The 17173-nt window shown below is 36.6% G+C and overlaps 1 protein-coding gene across 1 annotated transcript in view; it reads right to left on the bottom strand.

The window, feature by feature from the left end:
* PRKN (parkin RBR E3 ubiquitin protein ligase) overlaps positions 1 to 17173 on the bottom strand; it is a 682953-nt gene that overhangs the window by 550012 nt on the left and 115768 nt on the right. Inside the window, exon 2 of the mRNA XM_038130606.1 lies at positions 7242 to 7405. Within this exon, the coding sequence (XP_037986534.1) occupies positions 7242 to 7405 (164 nt within the window). The remainder of the gene's footprint in view (positions 1 to 7241; positions 7406 to 17173) is intronic.

Here is a 17173-nt window from a genome sequence, read left to right as displayed (position 1 = left end):
GCTTCTAGGAATTGTAAATGCATTGAGTGTTGCTCCAAAGATACATAAGGAATTACACACATACATTTCATTCAATAAGTCCTAAAATTGTCTTCTTTCTCTTTGAGCTTGTACTGGTGTTATTTTCCTTCGGATGACCAATTTTACTACTTTCATTGGGCCTTTGCTACCATAATGCAACTCTGGTGTTTTGGGGTTTTTTTATTTTTTTATCCCATCACTCATAAAAGCCATGCCTCACAGGAGTAATTCTGCATCCTCCAGAGTACGGAGGTTCATCTGTGATAAAAACTGTAACCAGATATGAAGCATTCGTGTTTCCTGCCAACATTTTCAACTACCATTAGTGAAAAAGCTTGAAAAAGAAAATAGGGAAATCCAGAATGGTTTAATAAATAGCTGAGTGACCTTGATAATTACAAACATAAATGCATTGCAGATGACATTTCAGAGAATTAGAGCTGTAAAAATTTAGATAAGTAAAATGAAAACGAAAGCAAAGAAATAATGGCAAGGAACTACATCCCACCTTTCCACTGAGGAGGCATATTTGGTATGCTACCTGCTATTTTAAAAAAATTTCCAACACCTTCCATTCTTCCTTTACAATTTTATTTTCCTGAAACAACATTTTCATTGTTAAAAAAGAATTCACAGATATCCTGCCACAATTTCTCATTTCTTATCTAAATTGCTAATCAAGTCCTAACCTTTGCTCCTTTTTTTTTTTTTGAGACAATACAAATATTTGCAAATTATTGTTCTCTTTCAGTTCTGAATTATAAAGTACATAGTCTCTATTGATACTTCCTTATAAATGTAGTCTAGTAGAACAATGAATACAATGTTTTTCCTTTGAGGGAAGGGAAGGAAGAAGGCAGAAAACGTCCCTACCATCCTTCATCTTCTGCTTATTCAACTACACTTTTTGGTAATGATGTTCTTTATGCTAAATTTTTTTTCACCAAAGCAATTTAGAAAGGTGATGAATGAAAGATGTGGGCTGACCTTTCTTTTACTATCATGATTTAGAGACTCATAAAAGTTATTACTCACTGCCACCACTTTAACAACTACTGCTTTTTAAAGTTTTTGCTTACACATTTTCTCTCCTGCAACCTAAAAATGGATCCAAATGATAAAATGGACAGCATTGTAAGCATATGAATTGAGTTATGCTCATGACAAGGGGAAAAGACTCAACCAATGTTTGCCTAATGCAAGTATGTAGGTGGAAAACAAAAGGCACATGTAATATTGGGCAATTTTCAAGATAATTTTGTTGTAAAATGCTATATGTGTCTTGAAAAAAACTAGCGTGTTTTTCCAGAGGAGTTTCTTATCAGCATAATGTATTTCATGCAAGCAGTATTGCAGTTTCTCTATCAGACCCACACAAAGCAACTGCTCTTACAAAAACATATTTCACAAAATTCACTTAATGGCCTAAATACAGTGAATTTCAACAGCCTAAGAGAAATGAATTTTAAGTAAAATTCATCTGTTGCCTGAACATGTTTGCACATAAACAAAGTAATAACAACCATCCATGGAATAAGAATTAATTCAATAGAGTCACAACTTACTTAAACTGTCAGCAAAGGGGAAAACAAAATAAACTGATATTTAGAAATTTGGAAATTAATCTAAAAGAGCAGCATAGATCATACAGAAATATTATGAGTCAGTAGGACTCCTACAAGAACACTGGCACCAGCCCCCCCTATTCCAGGCACCCTTGAACCAGACTCAACAGACAACACAGAATTCATCTAGGTACGAAAACCTAGATAAACCTATTAATCTAGAAATTAATAATCACCTATTAAAACCTATTAATCTAGAAATTAAGACCACATTTGTACTGAGTGCACACTGAAGAAAGTTTGCAAAGAAAATGCTGTCCCAGTTTAATCAATCATCAGCAGGCCAACAAAAACATTAAAGAAATCCAGAAGAATCAAGAAGGACCCAGGAAATTTTAAGGCCATATTAGAATCTATAGCCCTCAATACAAACAGCTCATTCACTTTTTGAAATTTTCAAATTACTTTACAAGAATTTACCCCTCATTTAGATGTAGTTAAATATTTTTCATAGTCTTCTAAATCCAGGAAAAACTTAGCATAAAAAGAATAGAACACAAGAGCATTCAAAAGCAGAATGGAAATACATTTCTGGGATTGAAGGTGTCATCTATAAATGCAATTAGGTCTTGATCTGGCAGAAAAATTAATGAGCAATGTATTCTCTTTTTTAATTTTACACAATTTTACAGGAAGGTCTTTCCACTATTCCATACTCACAACAACCTTATGAAAGAATTCCTATTTTTGGGTCTATATTAATTAATTACTGCTACTCATTCAAAAGTGAACTGTAATCAGCAGGGAGCTTTTCAACATCTTCTTTGGGATGTTGAAATATGGAAAATACTTTGGAAAGCAACAATATAGAAAATCTAGAGACCTGAGCTAGCCCTGACCTAATATCACAGTAAATATGGCTCTGTGGTACTTTCCATATGCATTGTGAGTGTGTAATATCATCAGGCCCAACACAAGTCTTAGAAACATTTATTTAACACATCTCTGTTGTTGTGTGAGTCTGAAGCCATCAAAAGAACCACAAGTGAACAGTACTGCCATCCTCTTTTAGCCAAATCCACATTACCTGGCAACACAGATGTAGCATCTCTACATTTCTTTCTTACTATAATATACCTACGTATAACTCAGCTTGCTTTTCCTGTTTTGAAGAAGTACAATACATATCTCTTCCAGCTTTACAAGAAAAAAGAAGACCCACAGATCAATCAAATATTGACCAAAAATACTGATTTAAACACGCACACACATAAAATCATTTTTTCTCTTTGAATTTCACATGTGATGATTGATTTAGTCAGTTTGTCTATGGGTAATTCTCCACAAACAGCATTTAAGTATGCAAATGTTGGCTCAACTGTTGGTTACAGTATTCTGTAACCCAAAAATCTGCTGAGTATCAAAGTTGTTTCTGTGAGTGATTTGGTATCCTATATAAGAAACTGTAGCACAAGGCAGTAACTATGTCAAAAGACCCAATCTAATCTTAGCATTCAGTACTTTATAATTACATTTGGGTTTTCTTTCCTGGTTAGGGACACATTTCGCACTGTGTCACCTGGTTTCTTCTTTGGACCCTCATTAAAATGAAACAAGGCAATATAAGAACTGCTGGAAGCTCTGTTGTACTGGGCTGTGCTTAGAGAGCAAGAAGGTTGCCATACATTTATGTACACCACAAGGTCCTTCTTCGATGAAATGCAATATTCCATTGTTCAAGTACTGTTCCTGCTAGAAGACAGCACCATTTCTCCCCATCACTTCTCTTTTCCCTCCTCTGCAAAGATGATCATCTATGTTGCCACTGCAGTTGTGCCATTCCTTTTACTCATTTTCAGTTATGTTTATGAGCTCACAGTATTTAACAACAACTTCTAGTCATGGTTTGTTGTTTTTTGAATTATTGTATAAATTATTTTAGGCAAGTGCCTATATGGATGATGCAGTCAAAGCCAAATTAATGTGAAACCTATTCTCCAAGCCTCAAGCCTATGCTGCAGTCAAATGCAAGCTAACCCTGACTCAGAAGCTGTCTCAGGGGAGCACAGCTGTTAGCACAAAGCTAACAATTCCTGCTACTTAACACCTGCTTAGTCTTTTTCTGTTTCAAAACCCAGTATTTTCTAGCTTTACCTTATAAAGGAAACACTGTCAAAAATAAATGGTACAGAATTGGGAAACAAGACTTAATTCTATCCCTGTTTTGCCACTGACTGAGGACAAGCTAAGCTACTGATTCCCATCATATCAATTGTCTGCTTTATTCATTTACACCATCAGGTCTGCAAGGAAGGGAATCTCTCCTGCAAACTGTTTCCATCACACAAGGGGACTCTGAGTTCTCCAAGAAAGAGGAAGTCTGTACTAATATAATACAACTGCTATTATCAGTAGTAACTTTTAAATTGCTTGCACTGAGCAAAATTGTTTACCAATACATACTACAGACTTTACTACCAGAAGCTTTGTTAATTAATTTTGCCATTCTCTGAGGCAATGACAATACTATAAGCAGTCACCTCCTGTTAGAACACTTCAAGGTCCCTGATATGCAGCTACCTCCTGTTTATTCTATTGGTGGCTCTGTTATGGTTCTGTTCTTCTTTCCATCCTAGGATTGCTACAGGAAGATCTTTCCACTATTCTCCCATACTCAGGACAATCTTTTGAAAGAATTCCTATTTTTGGGTCTATATTAATTAATTACTTCTACTCATTCCAAAGTGAACTGTCATCAGCAGGGAGCTCTTCATCATTCTTTGGAATGTTCAGCACACTTAAGGGACACTGTTTGCTAGGCTTTTAGGAATCAGCTTATTGCTCTAATTCCTTCTTACGAGATTCAAATTTGCAGGTCTCATTCTTCATCCAGTCATTACAAATCTTTGCCTACCATGGCTCTAATTTCACTACTTGTCCCTCAGTCACTAGCTCAGATACTGATCTCCCCTGTGTACAGTGGAATCAGTGTCCAATTTTCTTTTTTCAAGGAAAAAACACCTATCTGTGGTACCAAATTAAATGTCTCCACACATTTTTCACTTCTATCCCTCCTACAATTTTTTTTACTGTTGTTGATATTAAATTACTTATTTAAGATCTCAACTTGGCACACTCTTTCTAATAATAATTTCTCTTTAACATCTGTCCATTTCAGCTTCATTTATTTTTTACAAGTCTCAGCTACCAGGAATAATTTTTTTCTTCTCTCTAAACAGGAAAACAAACACAGCTCTCACATTCTCAGTTATGTTTTGTATCAGCTGCCTGAGATTCTAAGGTAGCTGTCAAGCCAAATCTAGTTGTTCTGTGAGCTGTGAAACCAGTAAAGTTTGCTGTCCTGGAGTATTTCCTGTATCCCTGCCCCATACTCCTGCAATTACTGCAGCTTTTCTCATGTCCTCTATAATCTCATTATCTGTAATACCATCAGTTCTTTTTCCTGACCTCTAGATTTTTCCACAATACCTTGGGCAAATAAGTTCAAAAGTAATTTACAAAAAATAGAAGGACAAAATTATTTTACCAGAAATTCTGTGCTATTGTAAAATGAAATAATTTAAAGCATCAGCTGAGTAGATTTTTTATTTTGCATCCAAATCCACAGATCTAGAAAACAAGAGTTAGTTAATTTGCTCAGATTTTATGTTAGTTCTGAAACTACAGATGCAACATAAATGCCAGCAGTTATTATTTCACTAGCACACAAGTTTTTATTAGCTTATGCAAAAAACCCAGACAGCCTACCACAGGAACCCAAACACCTCAAATACTCAACTCTTCTTGTGTTGACAAATTTCCAAGATAAATAAATATACACAGTTAAAAGAAAAAAAAAAAAGTAAACACAGCAGCAAAGTAGAATGCATTCAAAATTCAAATATCTAGAATAAAAGTGAAGTTGATACATGCTGATGATATTAATCAATGCAATATTTAAGACACCTAAACACAGAAATATGAATTGTACCATCTGAAACAGCTTTTGAATTTCCTATCTGATTTAGAAACCAAGAGTCTAAGCAAGGAATCTAGATCCAGTTTACTAAATGATAGGAAGTCTTGACTAGACATGATAATTATAACAAAACAAGGAAATTACATATCAGGAGATCTATATATCCGGAACACCATTTTTAATTTACCCTGGCAACAGACTGTATGCTGTAGCCAGCAACAAACTTGGTTGCAAGTGTCAAACTGGGCTGAAAATCTGTGTTTCATGCTGTCACAAAATGGCAGTAATACCAACACCTGCAGCTTGCCAGGAAAAGCAAAGTGGTTCAGAAGCTTCTGACAGAATAACACAGACACTCCAATCAAGCAACTGGCAGCTTGTACAATTCACATGACTTTTTTTTATTCTTACACTTTCATATATATGTTTTCACATGTATGTGGAGCACACTGCAGGTATGCATCAGCACTATTCACAGCTGATGCGCTGGAGACTGACAGCAATTCACATTTCTACACCTTCTTTTGTGTGCTGGAATTCCCTAAAGCCCTTTGAAAAGCAACAAATACCATACCCAAGGAGAAACAGTGAGAGGTCATCAATACTGTAGTGACTTTCTGTACTCACACCTAGCAGCCATTCTGAGTACAACAATATGTCTGAAATATGAGTCCAAATTAATCTGAATAGTTCTGCATGTGAGGGATCTTTTATGCAATCACCTGCATTACTACAGCTGCTGTATCTGCAGCTCTTTGATACCACTGTAGAAGGATGACAATTTCATTAAACCAGTATTTGCACTATGCTGAAAGGCCAGTTAGGTTTTCCCAAGTTTCCCAATTGTCTTAAATACGTGATCTTATGCTAAACCCTGGCTATTGGAGTGAACTGTCAAATGCACACACAAGGTAAACAAAACTATTTATAAAGCAGCTGCAGCTGCACTGGTAGCAGTAGCAAAGAGCAACTTGAACCTATCTTTCAGTGCTTCTTACTGCTCACTACAGATGAACAGCCCTCTGCATTTATTGAAGAGAATGGTTCGCTAACCTTCAGGAGCTGAAATTCAGATACCTACTTATAGCTGCCCTTCTGTGCTCCCTGCTCCTCTTTTAGCTTCACACATTTACAAGTTCAGTGGTTTGGAGAACACTTTTGTGGGCTTTCTGATCTGGAACCACCCCTCCAGCATCACACACCTGGGCAGGCACAGCAGCACATGGCACAGCAGCAGCCGTGTAGCTATCCTCCAGGGGTCACAATTGGGTTACAAATTCTATAAAATGTGATGACTGTGCAGCCTGATTTAGAGCAATTTATTCACATCCTTCTTCATTAAGATTCAAATGGAATAAGTAAGATAGAAATTGAACAGATACAGAAATTGTGCATGGCTTGCTTCTGTAGTCAGTAAACATTTATTCACCAGGCACAGCTCTCTCTCGTGCTCTCTCTCTCGTATTCTCTCTCTTTCCCTACCCTTCCTGCTTGCTGTTTTAATGCATAATTAAGAAGGTCAGAATTAATGAAGCAGTGTGGAGTAAAGTTCAAGGAATCCCCAGGCACTATTTATTTTATTAGATCTCAGGCATGAACATCAGATTGGCAGCATTAGAGGCAGAGGCAGTGTAGCTGGCAGCAGTCCAGGCGAGAAGCTACCAAGGGATTCTTACCTGCAGTGTCAAGTCATTGCTGAGCTCCCTCCCTGCAAAAATCACCCGCAGCTGGTCAGCTGGAACTCCCTGTCGCTGGGCAACTGCCTCCTTCAGCTGGAGGATGCTGGAATCTGGACCAACCTCCACGGGGAAGCCATGGCTGGAGTTGAACCTGACAAACACTGAACAAGAGCAAAAGATGTTTTTAAGCAAGGATTTCTCATTACATGTTTATACTAGAATGACAGCAAGAGGCTTACTCTTCAATTACAGGAAGCATTTACTATTTTCAGAGAAAAGCTATTAATACTCCAGTGTGGTATTTTTAACCCCCTCACGGAATAGTTAGTGACCAATACATAAAACCCATGTGCTTCCCTTGGCAGTATCAGAAATGACATAGAGCATTTAGAATCAAAAGAAACCCAGCTAGGCAGCTGCCCAAGTAGTTGCTGCCTGGCACAACAGATTTTAACTTCAGTCCTAATCTTCACAGGCACAGGGCACACGCATTTTCTGTGCCCCTCATGCACTTCCCCAACACATAAATAAATACAGGAAACGGAGGTATGCTCAGGAGCCAAAATATATTAAACAAGGGAAAACAATTCCTTGTTACAAGGTAAAGCACAGTCATACAGATTGGTTTCCCACAAATATAATTCTACAGAAGATAATGATGGACAGGAAATCACACGCTAGAAGAAATAAAAACCACAGAATTCTGTATCTGGGAGTGTTGTATTACAGCACAGTCTTTTCAGAGTTCACTAAAATATCTGCAGTACATAACTCCTGTCAGCATCCACCTTCAGTGCACAAAATCACTACTGCACCAGTCATATCATTTTTAGAGCTGCAGCAACTGGTTTATACACCCAGAGAAGCCTGGCAAACAAACCCATAAGCTTCCTGCCATTCAGCTGGCAGAGCTGTTTTTCATAAGAAGCCTGAATGTGCTTGTTGAGCCCTTGGTCAGGGGAATGACTACAAGACCTATGAAATGAGAAAAAAACCTCATTACATCCATATCAGTCACAGAGGTTGTATGTACAGTAGACATGTTCCCAGTGGACTGCTTTGACCAATACCTTCAAAGGCAGGAAGTAAAGGAATTAGCAAAACTCAATATAAAACAAAAAATCATTTATATCAATTATACCTGTCACCTAAACTACCTGGGTATTGATTGCAACAACCAGTCTTTTTAAAGATTTATTTCCTATTCCCACTACAATGTTTTAGCTGAAGATGTTACTCCTTTGCATTTTTGTTGACTGACAGAAGCATAAGCTCAAAAGTAATTAGATAGTTTAAAGAAATAACTATTTTTAAAACTAAAACAGGAGTTTGATAATTTTTCCAATGTACAGGCTACAGAGGTGTCAGATCCTTTAAGAACATTTGAATATGGCTGAGGTTGCTACCATTGTTTTTCTCAGCCACCAATGCTGTAAGTACTCGCAATTTCACATCTTCAATTCAGACCTGGCTTTAAGGGATAAGGCCATATTCCAATAAAATTATATAAAACATTTCAAGTTTTGTACTTGAAAGTACCTTTTTAATGTACTAAAATTCAGGATAAGATTTCACAATACAGTGTTAGGCAGCTTCCTGCAGTACATCTCATTATGGGGTTTGATTTCTATTAAAGGGTGTTCTGGAAATAATTGTGCAAGTTGTATATTTAGACTGTTCAGAAGAATCAGGGGAATTTGAATTTTATTTTGGTTATCGCTTAGAGACAAAAGAAGGATGTGTATATGACAAAAAGTAGTTACAGCCAATGGCAACTGAACATTTCCCATCTATCCAGGAACACACAATGCTCAACTGTAAATAAAATTATCCATGTCAATAGCAAAATATATAGTTAAGTCAATGGGGATTATAATTAATGTGCTACACTGTGACTATATGTCTATATATATTTTAAGATATTTATATAGATATGCTCTCATACACACATAAAATGCATATATGTGTATCTCCAAAGAGCTCTTCCTAACAAATACATAACCCTCTTTCTCTTGAGTCTTGCAAAAGCCATTAATAAATGCTATTGGTTTTGAAAATGAAAAAAAAATTTAAAAAGTCAGCAGATACAGTGACCGCAACTCAAATGTGGTGGTAAAAGGAAAGTGCTTGATAAAAGAAGTATAAAAACAGCACCATTTAAAATAATTGCACAGTGGTATTTATGTATTTATTTTTAAAGGCTGTATAAACCAAACACACTTACTGGAAGTGTAAGTCAAGTTTGACATCATGAATTGCAAATCCTTCTCTCAAATAAATTTATTTTTATTTTATTACAACAGGTAATTATGTGTATGAGGTATCAGAAATTTAGAAGTCTGAAGAGCTAACTTGGAAAAAAAATGTTAAAATGCCAAATTTGCTTGCTGGAAAAATCTAAACCACAAATATTTTGTCCGTAAACTTTTGTTCTATCATATAGTCTGCTATCCAACAATTCTTTTTAATGCAAAAGAACAGAAGAGACTTTTGCTCACTTGCACAGAGCATAAAAAGATTGAATACAAACCTTCAGTCTGTGGAATAAAACCAGAATTTCATTAATATAATATTTCAAGCTTTTTAGGAAAAACAAACTTATTTTCTTTTTGACATTTCACCTCAATAAACAAATAATCACTACCAAGTTGATATTCCTAACAACACACGTTATTCAAGAGATTGCATGTGAAGTTGTGCAGACACTCCAGATCTCTTCTAAACAATACACATGTTGAAAAGACTTACAATATAAAGTTTGTCCACTGGAATTTAAATAAGTATTGACTTAACAGGAGATAAGAGAATTTACTTGAGGCCTAAACTGCTGGCAGAGATCCAAAAGAAATAAACAGAGTTACTCAGACACAAGTACATGGGGCAGGTGTGTAGGGGAGTTGCAGAATTTCAGTGAAGGTTGGAAGAAACCTTGGGGGCAGGGACCCCTGCCGGAATCACAACAGGGCACATTCCAGAGTCCTGGGATTCAGCAGCCTGTCTTCTTTGGCAAATCATATCAAAAGTTCCAAAACTGTAATCCCCATTGTTATTAATCCAACACATTTTCCAGCTGTTAGTGGAGACAAATGTAACATACTGGAGAAGCTTAGGCCTTGCCTGTGAACAAACTGTGAAGGCGCAGTCTTGATACAGAGAAGAAAAGCAAGAGAAGGAACTGTGTCAAGAATGAAAGGAAGTTGTAGACAGCTTTACATTGCTGCATACACAACACAAATTTCCTTTTTAGTTTTAACATAAAATAACCAATTCTTTTTCTTCCTAAAGTAGTGAATCGCACAATCCTGCTTTGCAGGACACCAAAGAAAAGTTATAATGTAAATGCATCATTTGTGAAAAAGAATGCACATATTTAAAATTTAAGATCTTAATAAGTTCTAATTCCCCATTCTTCCTATGGGCAAAAAAAAAAAAAAAAAGTCACAAAAGTTCTAACGACAGTGTAAAGTATGGGAAACTTTTTATTTTTAAAAGCCCTTTCTCTACTGAGGTCAGGCAAGAAGACCTTTGACATGTTATTTTCCTAAGACAGGGGGGAAAAAAATCTTGTGACAATATCTGTCTGTGGTGATCAGATCCTCTTTGTCTCAACACATGACTTGAGAACACAACTCAGCTCAAAAACCTACATCTAGACTACTTCACACTTGAAAGTATTATCCCTTTTTTCAGTATTAAATTTTTCTCATAAACTGTGATTAATAACTTATACAGTATAGCTAACCAGCTTAGTACAGATTAAAAACCAGGAAAATTCACAGAAAGGATAAGTAAAACGAGAGAAGGCAGGAACTGAGACAACATGAAATCCTTGCCTCCTGATAAAGTAGAGCAGAAATGTTCTGGAAGTCCCTCTATCAGCGCACAACTGTGTAACACCGCTCAAGGCACAGGGTGAAGACAGCCGTTCCAAGTATCTTTTTATTTCAGTGAATAAAATAAAAACATATATAACATATTTTTCATATCCCTGGGGCTTCTGCATCTTCAATCATACGAGGTATTGTTCTAGTCTTTTAATCTTAGACTCAATTAGTATTAGATACATTTGTGGACACTTCATAAATCCCAGTCAATATCAGTTGGTGATAGCCTGGAACTTCTGCAACCTAAATTGTAGAAATGAAACTGTAGGATTTATGCCGTTTCAGAAATTAGCAGCAGGGCACAAGATAATGGGATGGCACTAAATCTTATTCCACAACTTTTTATTGTTATTTCCTGGTGCTAGGGGAACTGAAAAAAGGGAAAGAAGTAAAGCAAAAGACTAAAGAGAAACAAAGAATGGAAAAATATGGTTGAAGATACTCTGCAAGCTGAAGTCAGGACTGGAAAGGAGTAACTCAGAGTTGTGTCAGACTTGTATTACACAATCAGTTTGTACATGCTAATGAAAGTCCAATCAAATGGTTAAACAACATTGTGCAAAGTTCTTTGAACTTTGACTTTCCACATCAACTTAAGCAGCCTGGAAGTGATGTGGTTCTTCTCTTCACATACCTATGCATTTTGCTTCCGCACTGGAAAAGGAGACCTTCCTAACACCTTTAGTTCCCAAGAGAACTGCAGGGCAGGGTGGTTCAGTCACCACCACTTTAGTTTCTACCCTACTTCCACTACATCAAGTCCCACTTTGGAAGCTGTCACTGTCACAAAGCTCTGGCCAACTGGTTTGTCTGACTTTTTTCCTTGACATAAATATGTGATAAAATCTCATAGTCATTGGAATAACCAGTCCCATAGCAATTCATGTATCCCTTTAATCAAGTAGCAAAAATATCCTTAGCATTCTCCAAGAAAACTCTCAAAAAGATGTCTTTTCATCAAAAAGTTGCCAAATTCCAACAATTTCGAGCCAACTTGAGATAGCAGGATTCTGAGTCTTGATGCCCTTGCACTGAACATTCTGCCAAAAATTCCCTTCATTAGAGGAGGAAATCCAACTACAGAACCTCTGCTGTCTACACAAGGAGGGAGATAGTGTCTCATAAATAAATAATTTCACACATTTCAGTCTGTATGGCTAAAAATCAACAGCTTGAACACTACCTCAAGATGAGTGGGTTGCTGTGGCAGCTATCGATGCATTGGTATGACATTTTCCTGGAAAAATGCCTTGGTGTGTGTTTTGCACCAGGTGCAGAGTGACAGGTATATGCAATGAAGTTCACCCTGACTTAATGCATTCCCACTCACTGCTGAGCCATGATAACTGGAAGGATTAGGTCTCCTCCATCACTGCATTTGTGAAATAAAATTAATGCACATTAATGTAAGCCAACTTCACAGCCGCAGCAGAAAAAGAGCCTACACAGGCAATAAGTGGCAACTCATTAAGCTGGAGTAATTTGGTTGCTTCTAATCATTTGTAAATTACCTTCACCCAACGAGTGATTTTATGATGTAGTCAGACATAGCGATGTAGTAATCTAAAATAAACAACGTCTATAAAACCTCACCCTTGGTGAAAGGAATAGATTGCCAGGAAAACATCTTTAGTGCTGGCTAACACCAATTGAATATCATAAAAAAAGGTTCCTTGATCTTTAACTTTATATATAAGATGGATATTTCTGATGGTTTATTTACTTTTAAAATAAAACTAACAAGTGAGTTTTATTCAAACTACTGTTTAGGGAAAGCAAGACATTATTATTCATAAATTCTAAATATGTACTGGATGACAGTTTTCTACAAAGTCATGAGCAGCACAGAAAGGGTGAATAGGGACAGGAGATTCACCTCCACCACAAGATTTAGGGCGCATCATAATCAATTTATATGAACTATGTTCAAAAGAGGCAAAAGCACTATGCATGCCCACACTAGTAGCAGGAGGCCTTCTGGAAAACTCTGCCAGAGAACTGGTAGATGCACAATGTATGAATTTGGCTCAACGGGAGAAAAGAAATGTGCAGTTTCAGGCAGCTCAGTAATCTCTATACTGGAAACAAAAGAATAATATCCACAAGTATGTAATAAATAGTTCATATGTAGGTTTTGAGCTCAGAAAAGCAACACCATTCAGTCATGTGCTGAGGCAAAGAGGAACTTATAACAACAAGGAAAGTAAAAAATAACAGATACCATCACACAATAATCCCCCCCCCCTTCCCCCCTTGTTTTTAGGAAAATACATTTTAAAGCTCCTGTCATTTGAGTTAAAAATAGTTGGAAGGACATCAGGGAGAAATATCATCTATGCCTGAAATATCATCAAAGACCCTATGGTCTTTCTTCAGAAGGGTCTCTGCTTACAGTTGCTGCTGAAGACAATAATACATTTACAGCTGGTGGGTTTTTTTGGTTTTTTTTTTTCAGGAGTTTAACAGTCTCTTCTGAAAAAGAGCACTCTTCTGTAGATGTCCTTTTTTGGATGGGCTTTTATTTCCATCCACATACTCCTGTAGAATGTAATACTGAATAACAAGCAGGCAGGTTAACAGTTTCCTCCTGACTCTTCATGCCAGCAAGTAATCCAAACCAAGAACAGATGCAAATAAAAAAGACAAGAGCTCAGCACTACTCTCTTTCTTTCCTCCAGAGCAATGTGTGCACATGCAGTTGCTTTCTTCTATTGCAGTGAGGCAATGTTTAAACTCAGCAATTCTCACAGTAACCTAATTTTGTTCTAGGAAGTATGCCTTTTAATCTAAGACATGCTAAATTTGTCCCGTAAATTATTTCCTATGATTAATTCACTCAGTTTTACTATTCTCTTTAAGCTGGAGGAATTCACAGCTAGCTAACTCAACTCTACAATTATGCTGGCATTTCCTTTATAAGTCTCTTTAAAAATGCTATTTTCCTAGCTATTTTTGCCCTGATTTACTGGCTGCTTATGTCAGCACCAAGCTGCCATGAACTTCCTTGATACAGAATCAACCTAAATTCATGTTTCATTTTAAATAGATGCATACTGTTCTTTAATGTGCTTGGATATGGATAAGAGTCTTTCAATTCCACATATTTCAAGCCATATGCTACAGCTTTCTGTATTAATAGGAAGTATTACACTTAAAAATAAAATGTATACTCTTGCAGCTTTTAAATTACTCCTGTCCTGTGAAAGAATGGGTCAATATTTTTGCAAAGACAGCACGAGTTCAATGAAATTCATAAGAGGGTCAGAAAATCTGAAGTAGGACATACTGCAATAGCTTTAAGGCTGTAAAAGGAACTATCAAGGTGAAGACTTCAATAGGCAGATTCCATCATTTTAACAGTTACACTTATTTGCAGTTCCACATGAAATTTAATATAATTTTTTTGGAGCACCTACATGCATCTAAATACCAGAAACATTGTTGGACAGCTGAAGTTCCAGTCAAACAAATGTATGATAAATATGGCAGCTGTCACACTTGACTAAGGAAGGAGATTTCTCACCTTGTGAAGTATGTTAGATGCTCAGTATAGAACAAAAAAGTATTTCAATTTATAACATCCACATTATAATGTGGATTAAAATGGCATACATATCATCAGAATGGCTATGTAGAAAACGATCAGTCCCACGCGTAAGAAAAAACAAAAGCCCCAGAGAAAACATATCTACATACCCACCTATTAACATAGGTGAAACATAGTGAAACCTTTTGTTTCACTTTATTTCATTTTTACAAGAACTAGGACAAGTGACACCAAGCCAAAGCTCCAGGGAATAAACGTTGTTACAGACCTGTTAAGCCCAGGACAGTGGGCTGTACAACTGCTACATGGCTGGATCCTGTACAGCCAAATGCATTGCTTGAAGGGAGAGAAAGAGGCTGGCTGCTCTGCAGAACAGAAAACTAACAGGGCTTCTCGCCTTGGTGTTTGCAGATGCAATGTCAGCTTTTGAACATCCACATTTCTTTGCTTTTACTCATCCCATTAGAGGGGATCCCAGTATCATTACAATCATGTCCTGATTTGTTTTAAAAAGCGCAATAGGCAAATGAAATTGATTTTCTTTATCAAAAATTTAATTTAAAACTATGTTCTGCCACCTTTTTTTTTCTTAAGTATCTCCATTTTACCAATTTACTGATAAATAGCTCTTGACTAGCTGGAAAATCAGCTTTGATGTTCTGGGACAGTCCAATCCCGCCCTTCACCTTTAAAGGCTAACCTCACCCTACTCCTTTTAAACCGTGGCCACCGTTTTTCCTCTCCCAAGACCTCTTTCTCACAAGTAAAACTAGGGCAGTGGCAGAGCAGCCTGAAGAGACACTACCAGGGAGGCCACTGGGGACACCACCAGCCCTGACTGTCCCTGCCTGGCTTCCCCAGGGGCTCCACACTCTGCCCAGGGCCCTAGGGGTTACAGTCTCTAACTCAGCCACACCATTTCTGCAGCAACTTGGAGTCTACCCTGATGGGTTCAAATTAAATTCTTAAGGCAAAATTACATCTGTTAAGGATGCAATGTAAAGATGAGTTAAAGATCATAAGTAATTACACTAGCTTTAGTAAAACTATCTTAGCTGGCAGTTTAACCCCTTAAATCAAAAGAGAACTGCAAAATGATTGGTAGCCAAAGAAATTTACAATTGTGTTATAGGAATGCAAACCCAGCTTTTCTTCTGAACTTGTAAAAATATAAGTTCTTGTATCTAAGCTAGAAGATTTACCATATATAGAACACAACTTTCTCCCTCTTGAGCTTTTCAAAGCTCTTCCTATCCTTGTTTGGTTTTGTTGGTTTGGTTTTTTTTAAACATCTACTTTTCCTATCTATCTCACAGCCAAATAATAAGCACCTCTAAGTCCTTGACACAACAAAATACCCAGCAGCCACTTTTGACAGAGAAAAAAACATATGGCCCAAACTGACTGCTAAAAATAGTCTGACATTCCTACAATAAAACTGCTAGTTAGCAGGAAAAAAAGAAACACCATTTCAAGCATCTCAGTGTCACACAAGAATCCTAAAGACTCACTATATTGCCTGAACACACAAACACACAGAAATGTATTGGGTCTGTTTAAAATTTACACAATATAGTCATTTACACTTGCCCCTTAATATATTAAATGCATTATTAGATATATATATTTATATTTAAACCCCTGAACTCAAATGCTATTATTTCAGTACAGAGCCAAATCCCATTAATTGAGCAGATGTAGACATGGGCTTGCTAAGTAAGAGTATGGGCTCCAATTCACAATAATGCTTACTGGGCACACGACTCAAATACTATCACAAAAATAAAAAGTTAAAAACCCCAAATAATGAAATGCCAAAATACATAGGAGGTCTCTTAAGAGACTGAAAAATGCTGATGTACGCAGTATAACAACTGAATATGATGGGATGAGAACTGTGAGACTTTTCACATACAAACAACTTTGCTTCTGTTTTGTTGTTTCGGTTTTTTTAAACCAACTCTAAGCAGACTGAAAGAATGTATGAATTTTAGATAAGCACAGCAAATACTGAAGACCATGTGGAGCTATGCTGTGCCATAAATGTACTGAATAAGTTTCTTGCCATTTTACTGATTCTCTGCCAATCTGTTTTTCTAGATTTACCTTTTACTGTCCAACACATCAGCAACTTTGAGGAAGATAACATAATGATTTCTCTCTTGGTTACATCTAGGTCCATAGATTATGTGAACTTAGATATTTCAAGGCTTGCAGGTTTTTAATTTGAAGTATATTTCACAAAAAAAAAAGCTAAGAAACTATAAGGTATTTTAAATTAAAGACTAAAATATCTATATAAAGTAATTCCGTAAATTTTGAAACGGAGGCTTCATAATCTGAAGTTTTAGCTTATTGTCATGCTAGATCAAAATGTTTAAAATACCAGAATATGAAAACTGTTTATCTAGTTAGGTCATAATTCCTCTGGAAGAACACTTTCCCCTTCCACATGTACTGAAGCCAAAGATTTTCTGGGCATCTATAATTTTGAGAAT

Source organism: Motacilla alba, chromosome 3, assembly GCF_015832195.1.
Source record: "Motacilla alba alba isolate MOTALB_02 chromosome 3, Motacilla_alba_V1.0_pri, whole genome shotgun sequence".
Lineage (NCBI taxonomy): Eukaryota > Metazoa > Chordata > Aves > Passeriformes > Motacillidae > Motacilla > Motacilla alba.
Note: the sequence above shows the minus strand (reverse complement) of the source record. Positions and strands in the feature narration are given on the sequence as shown.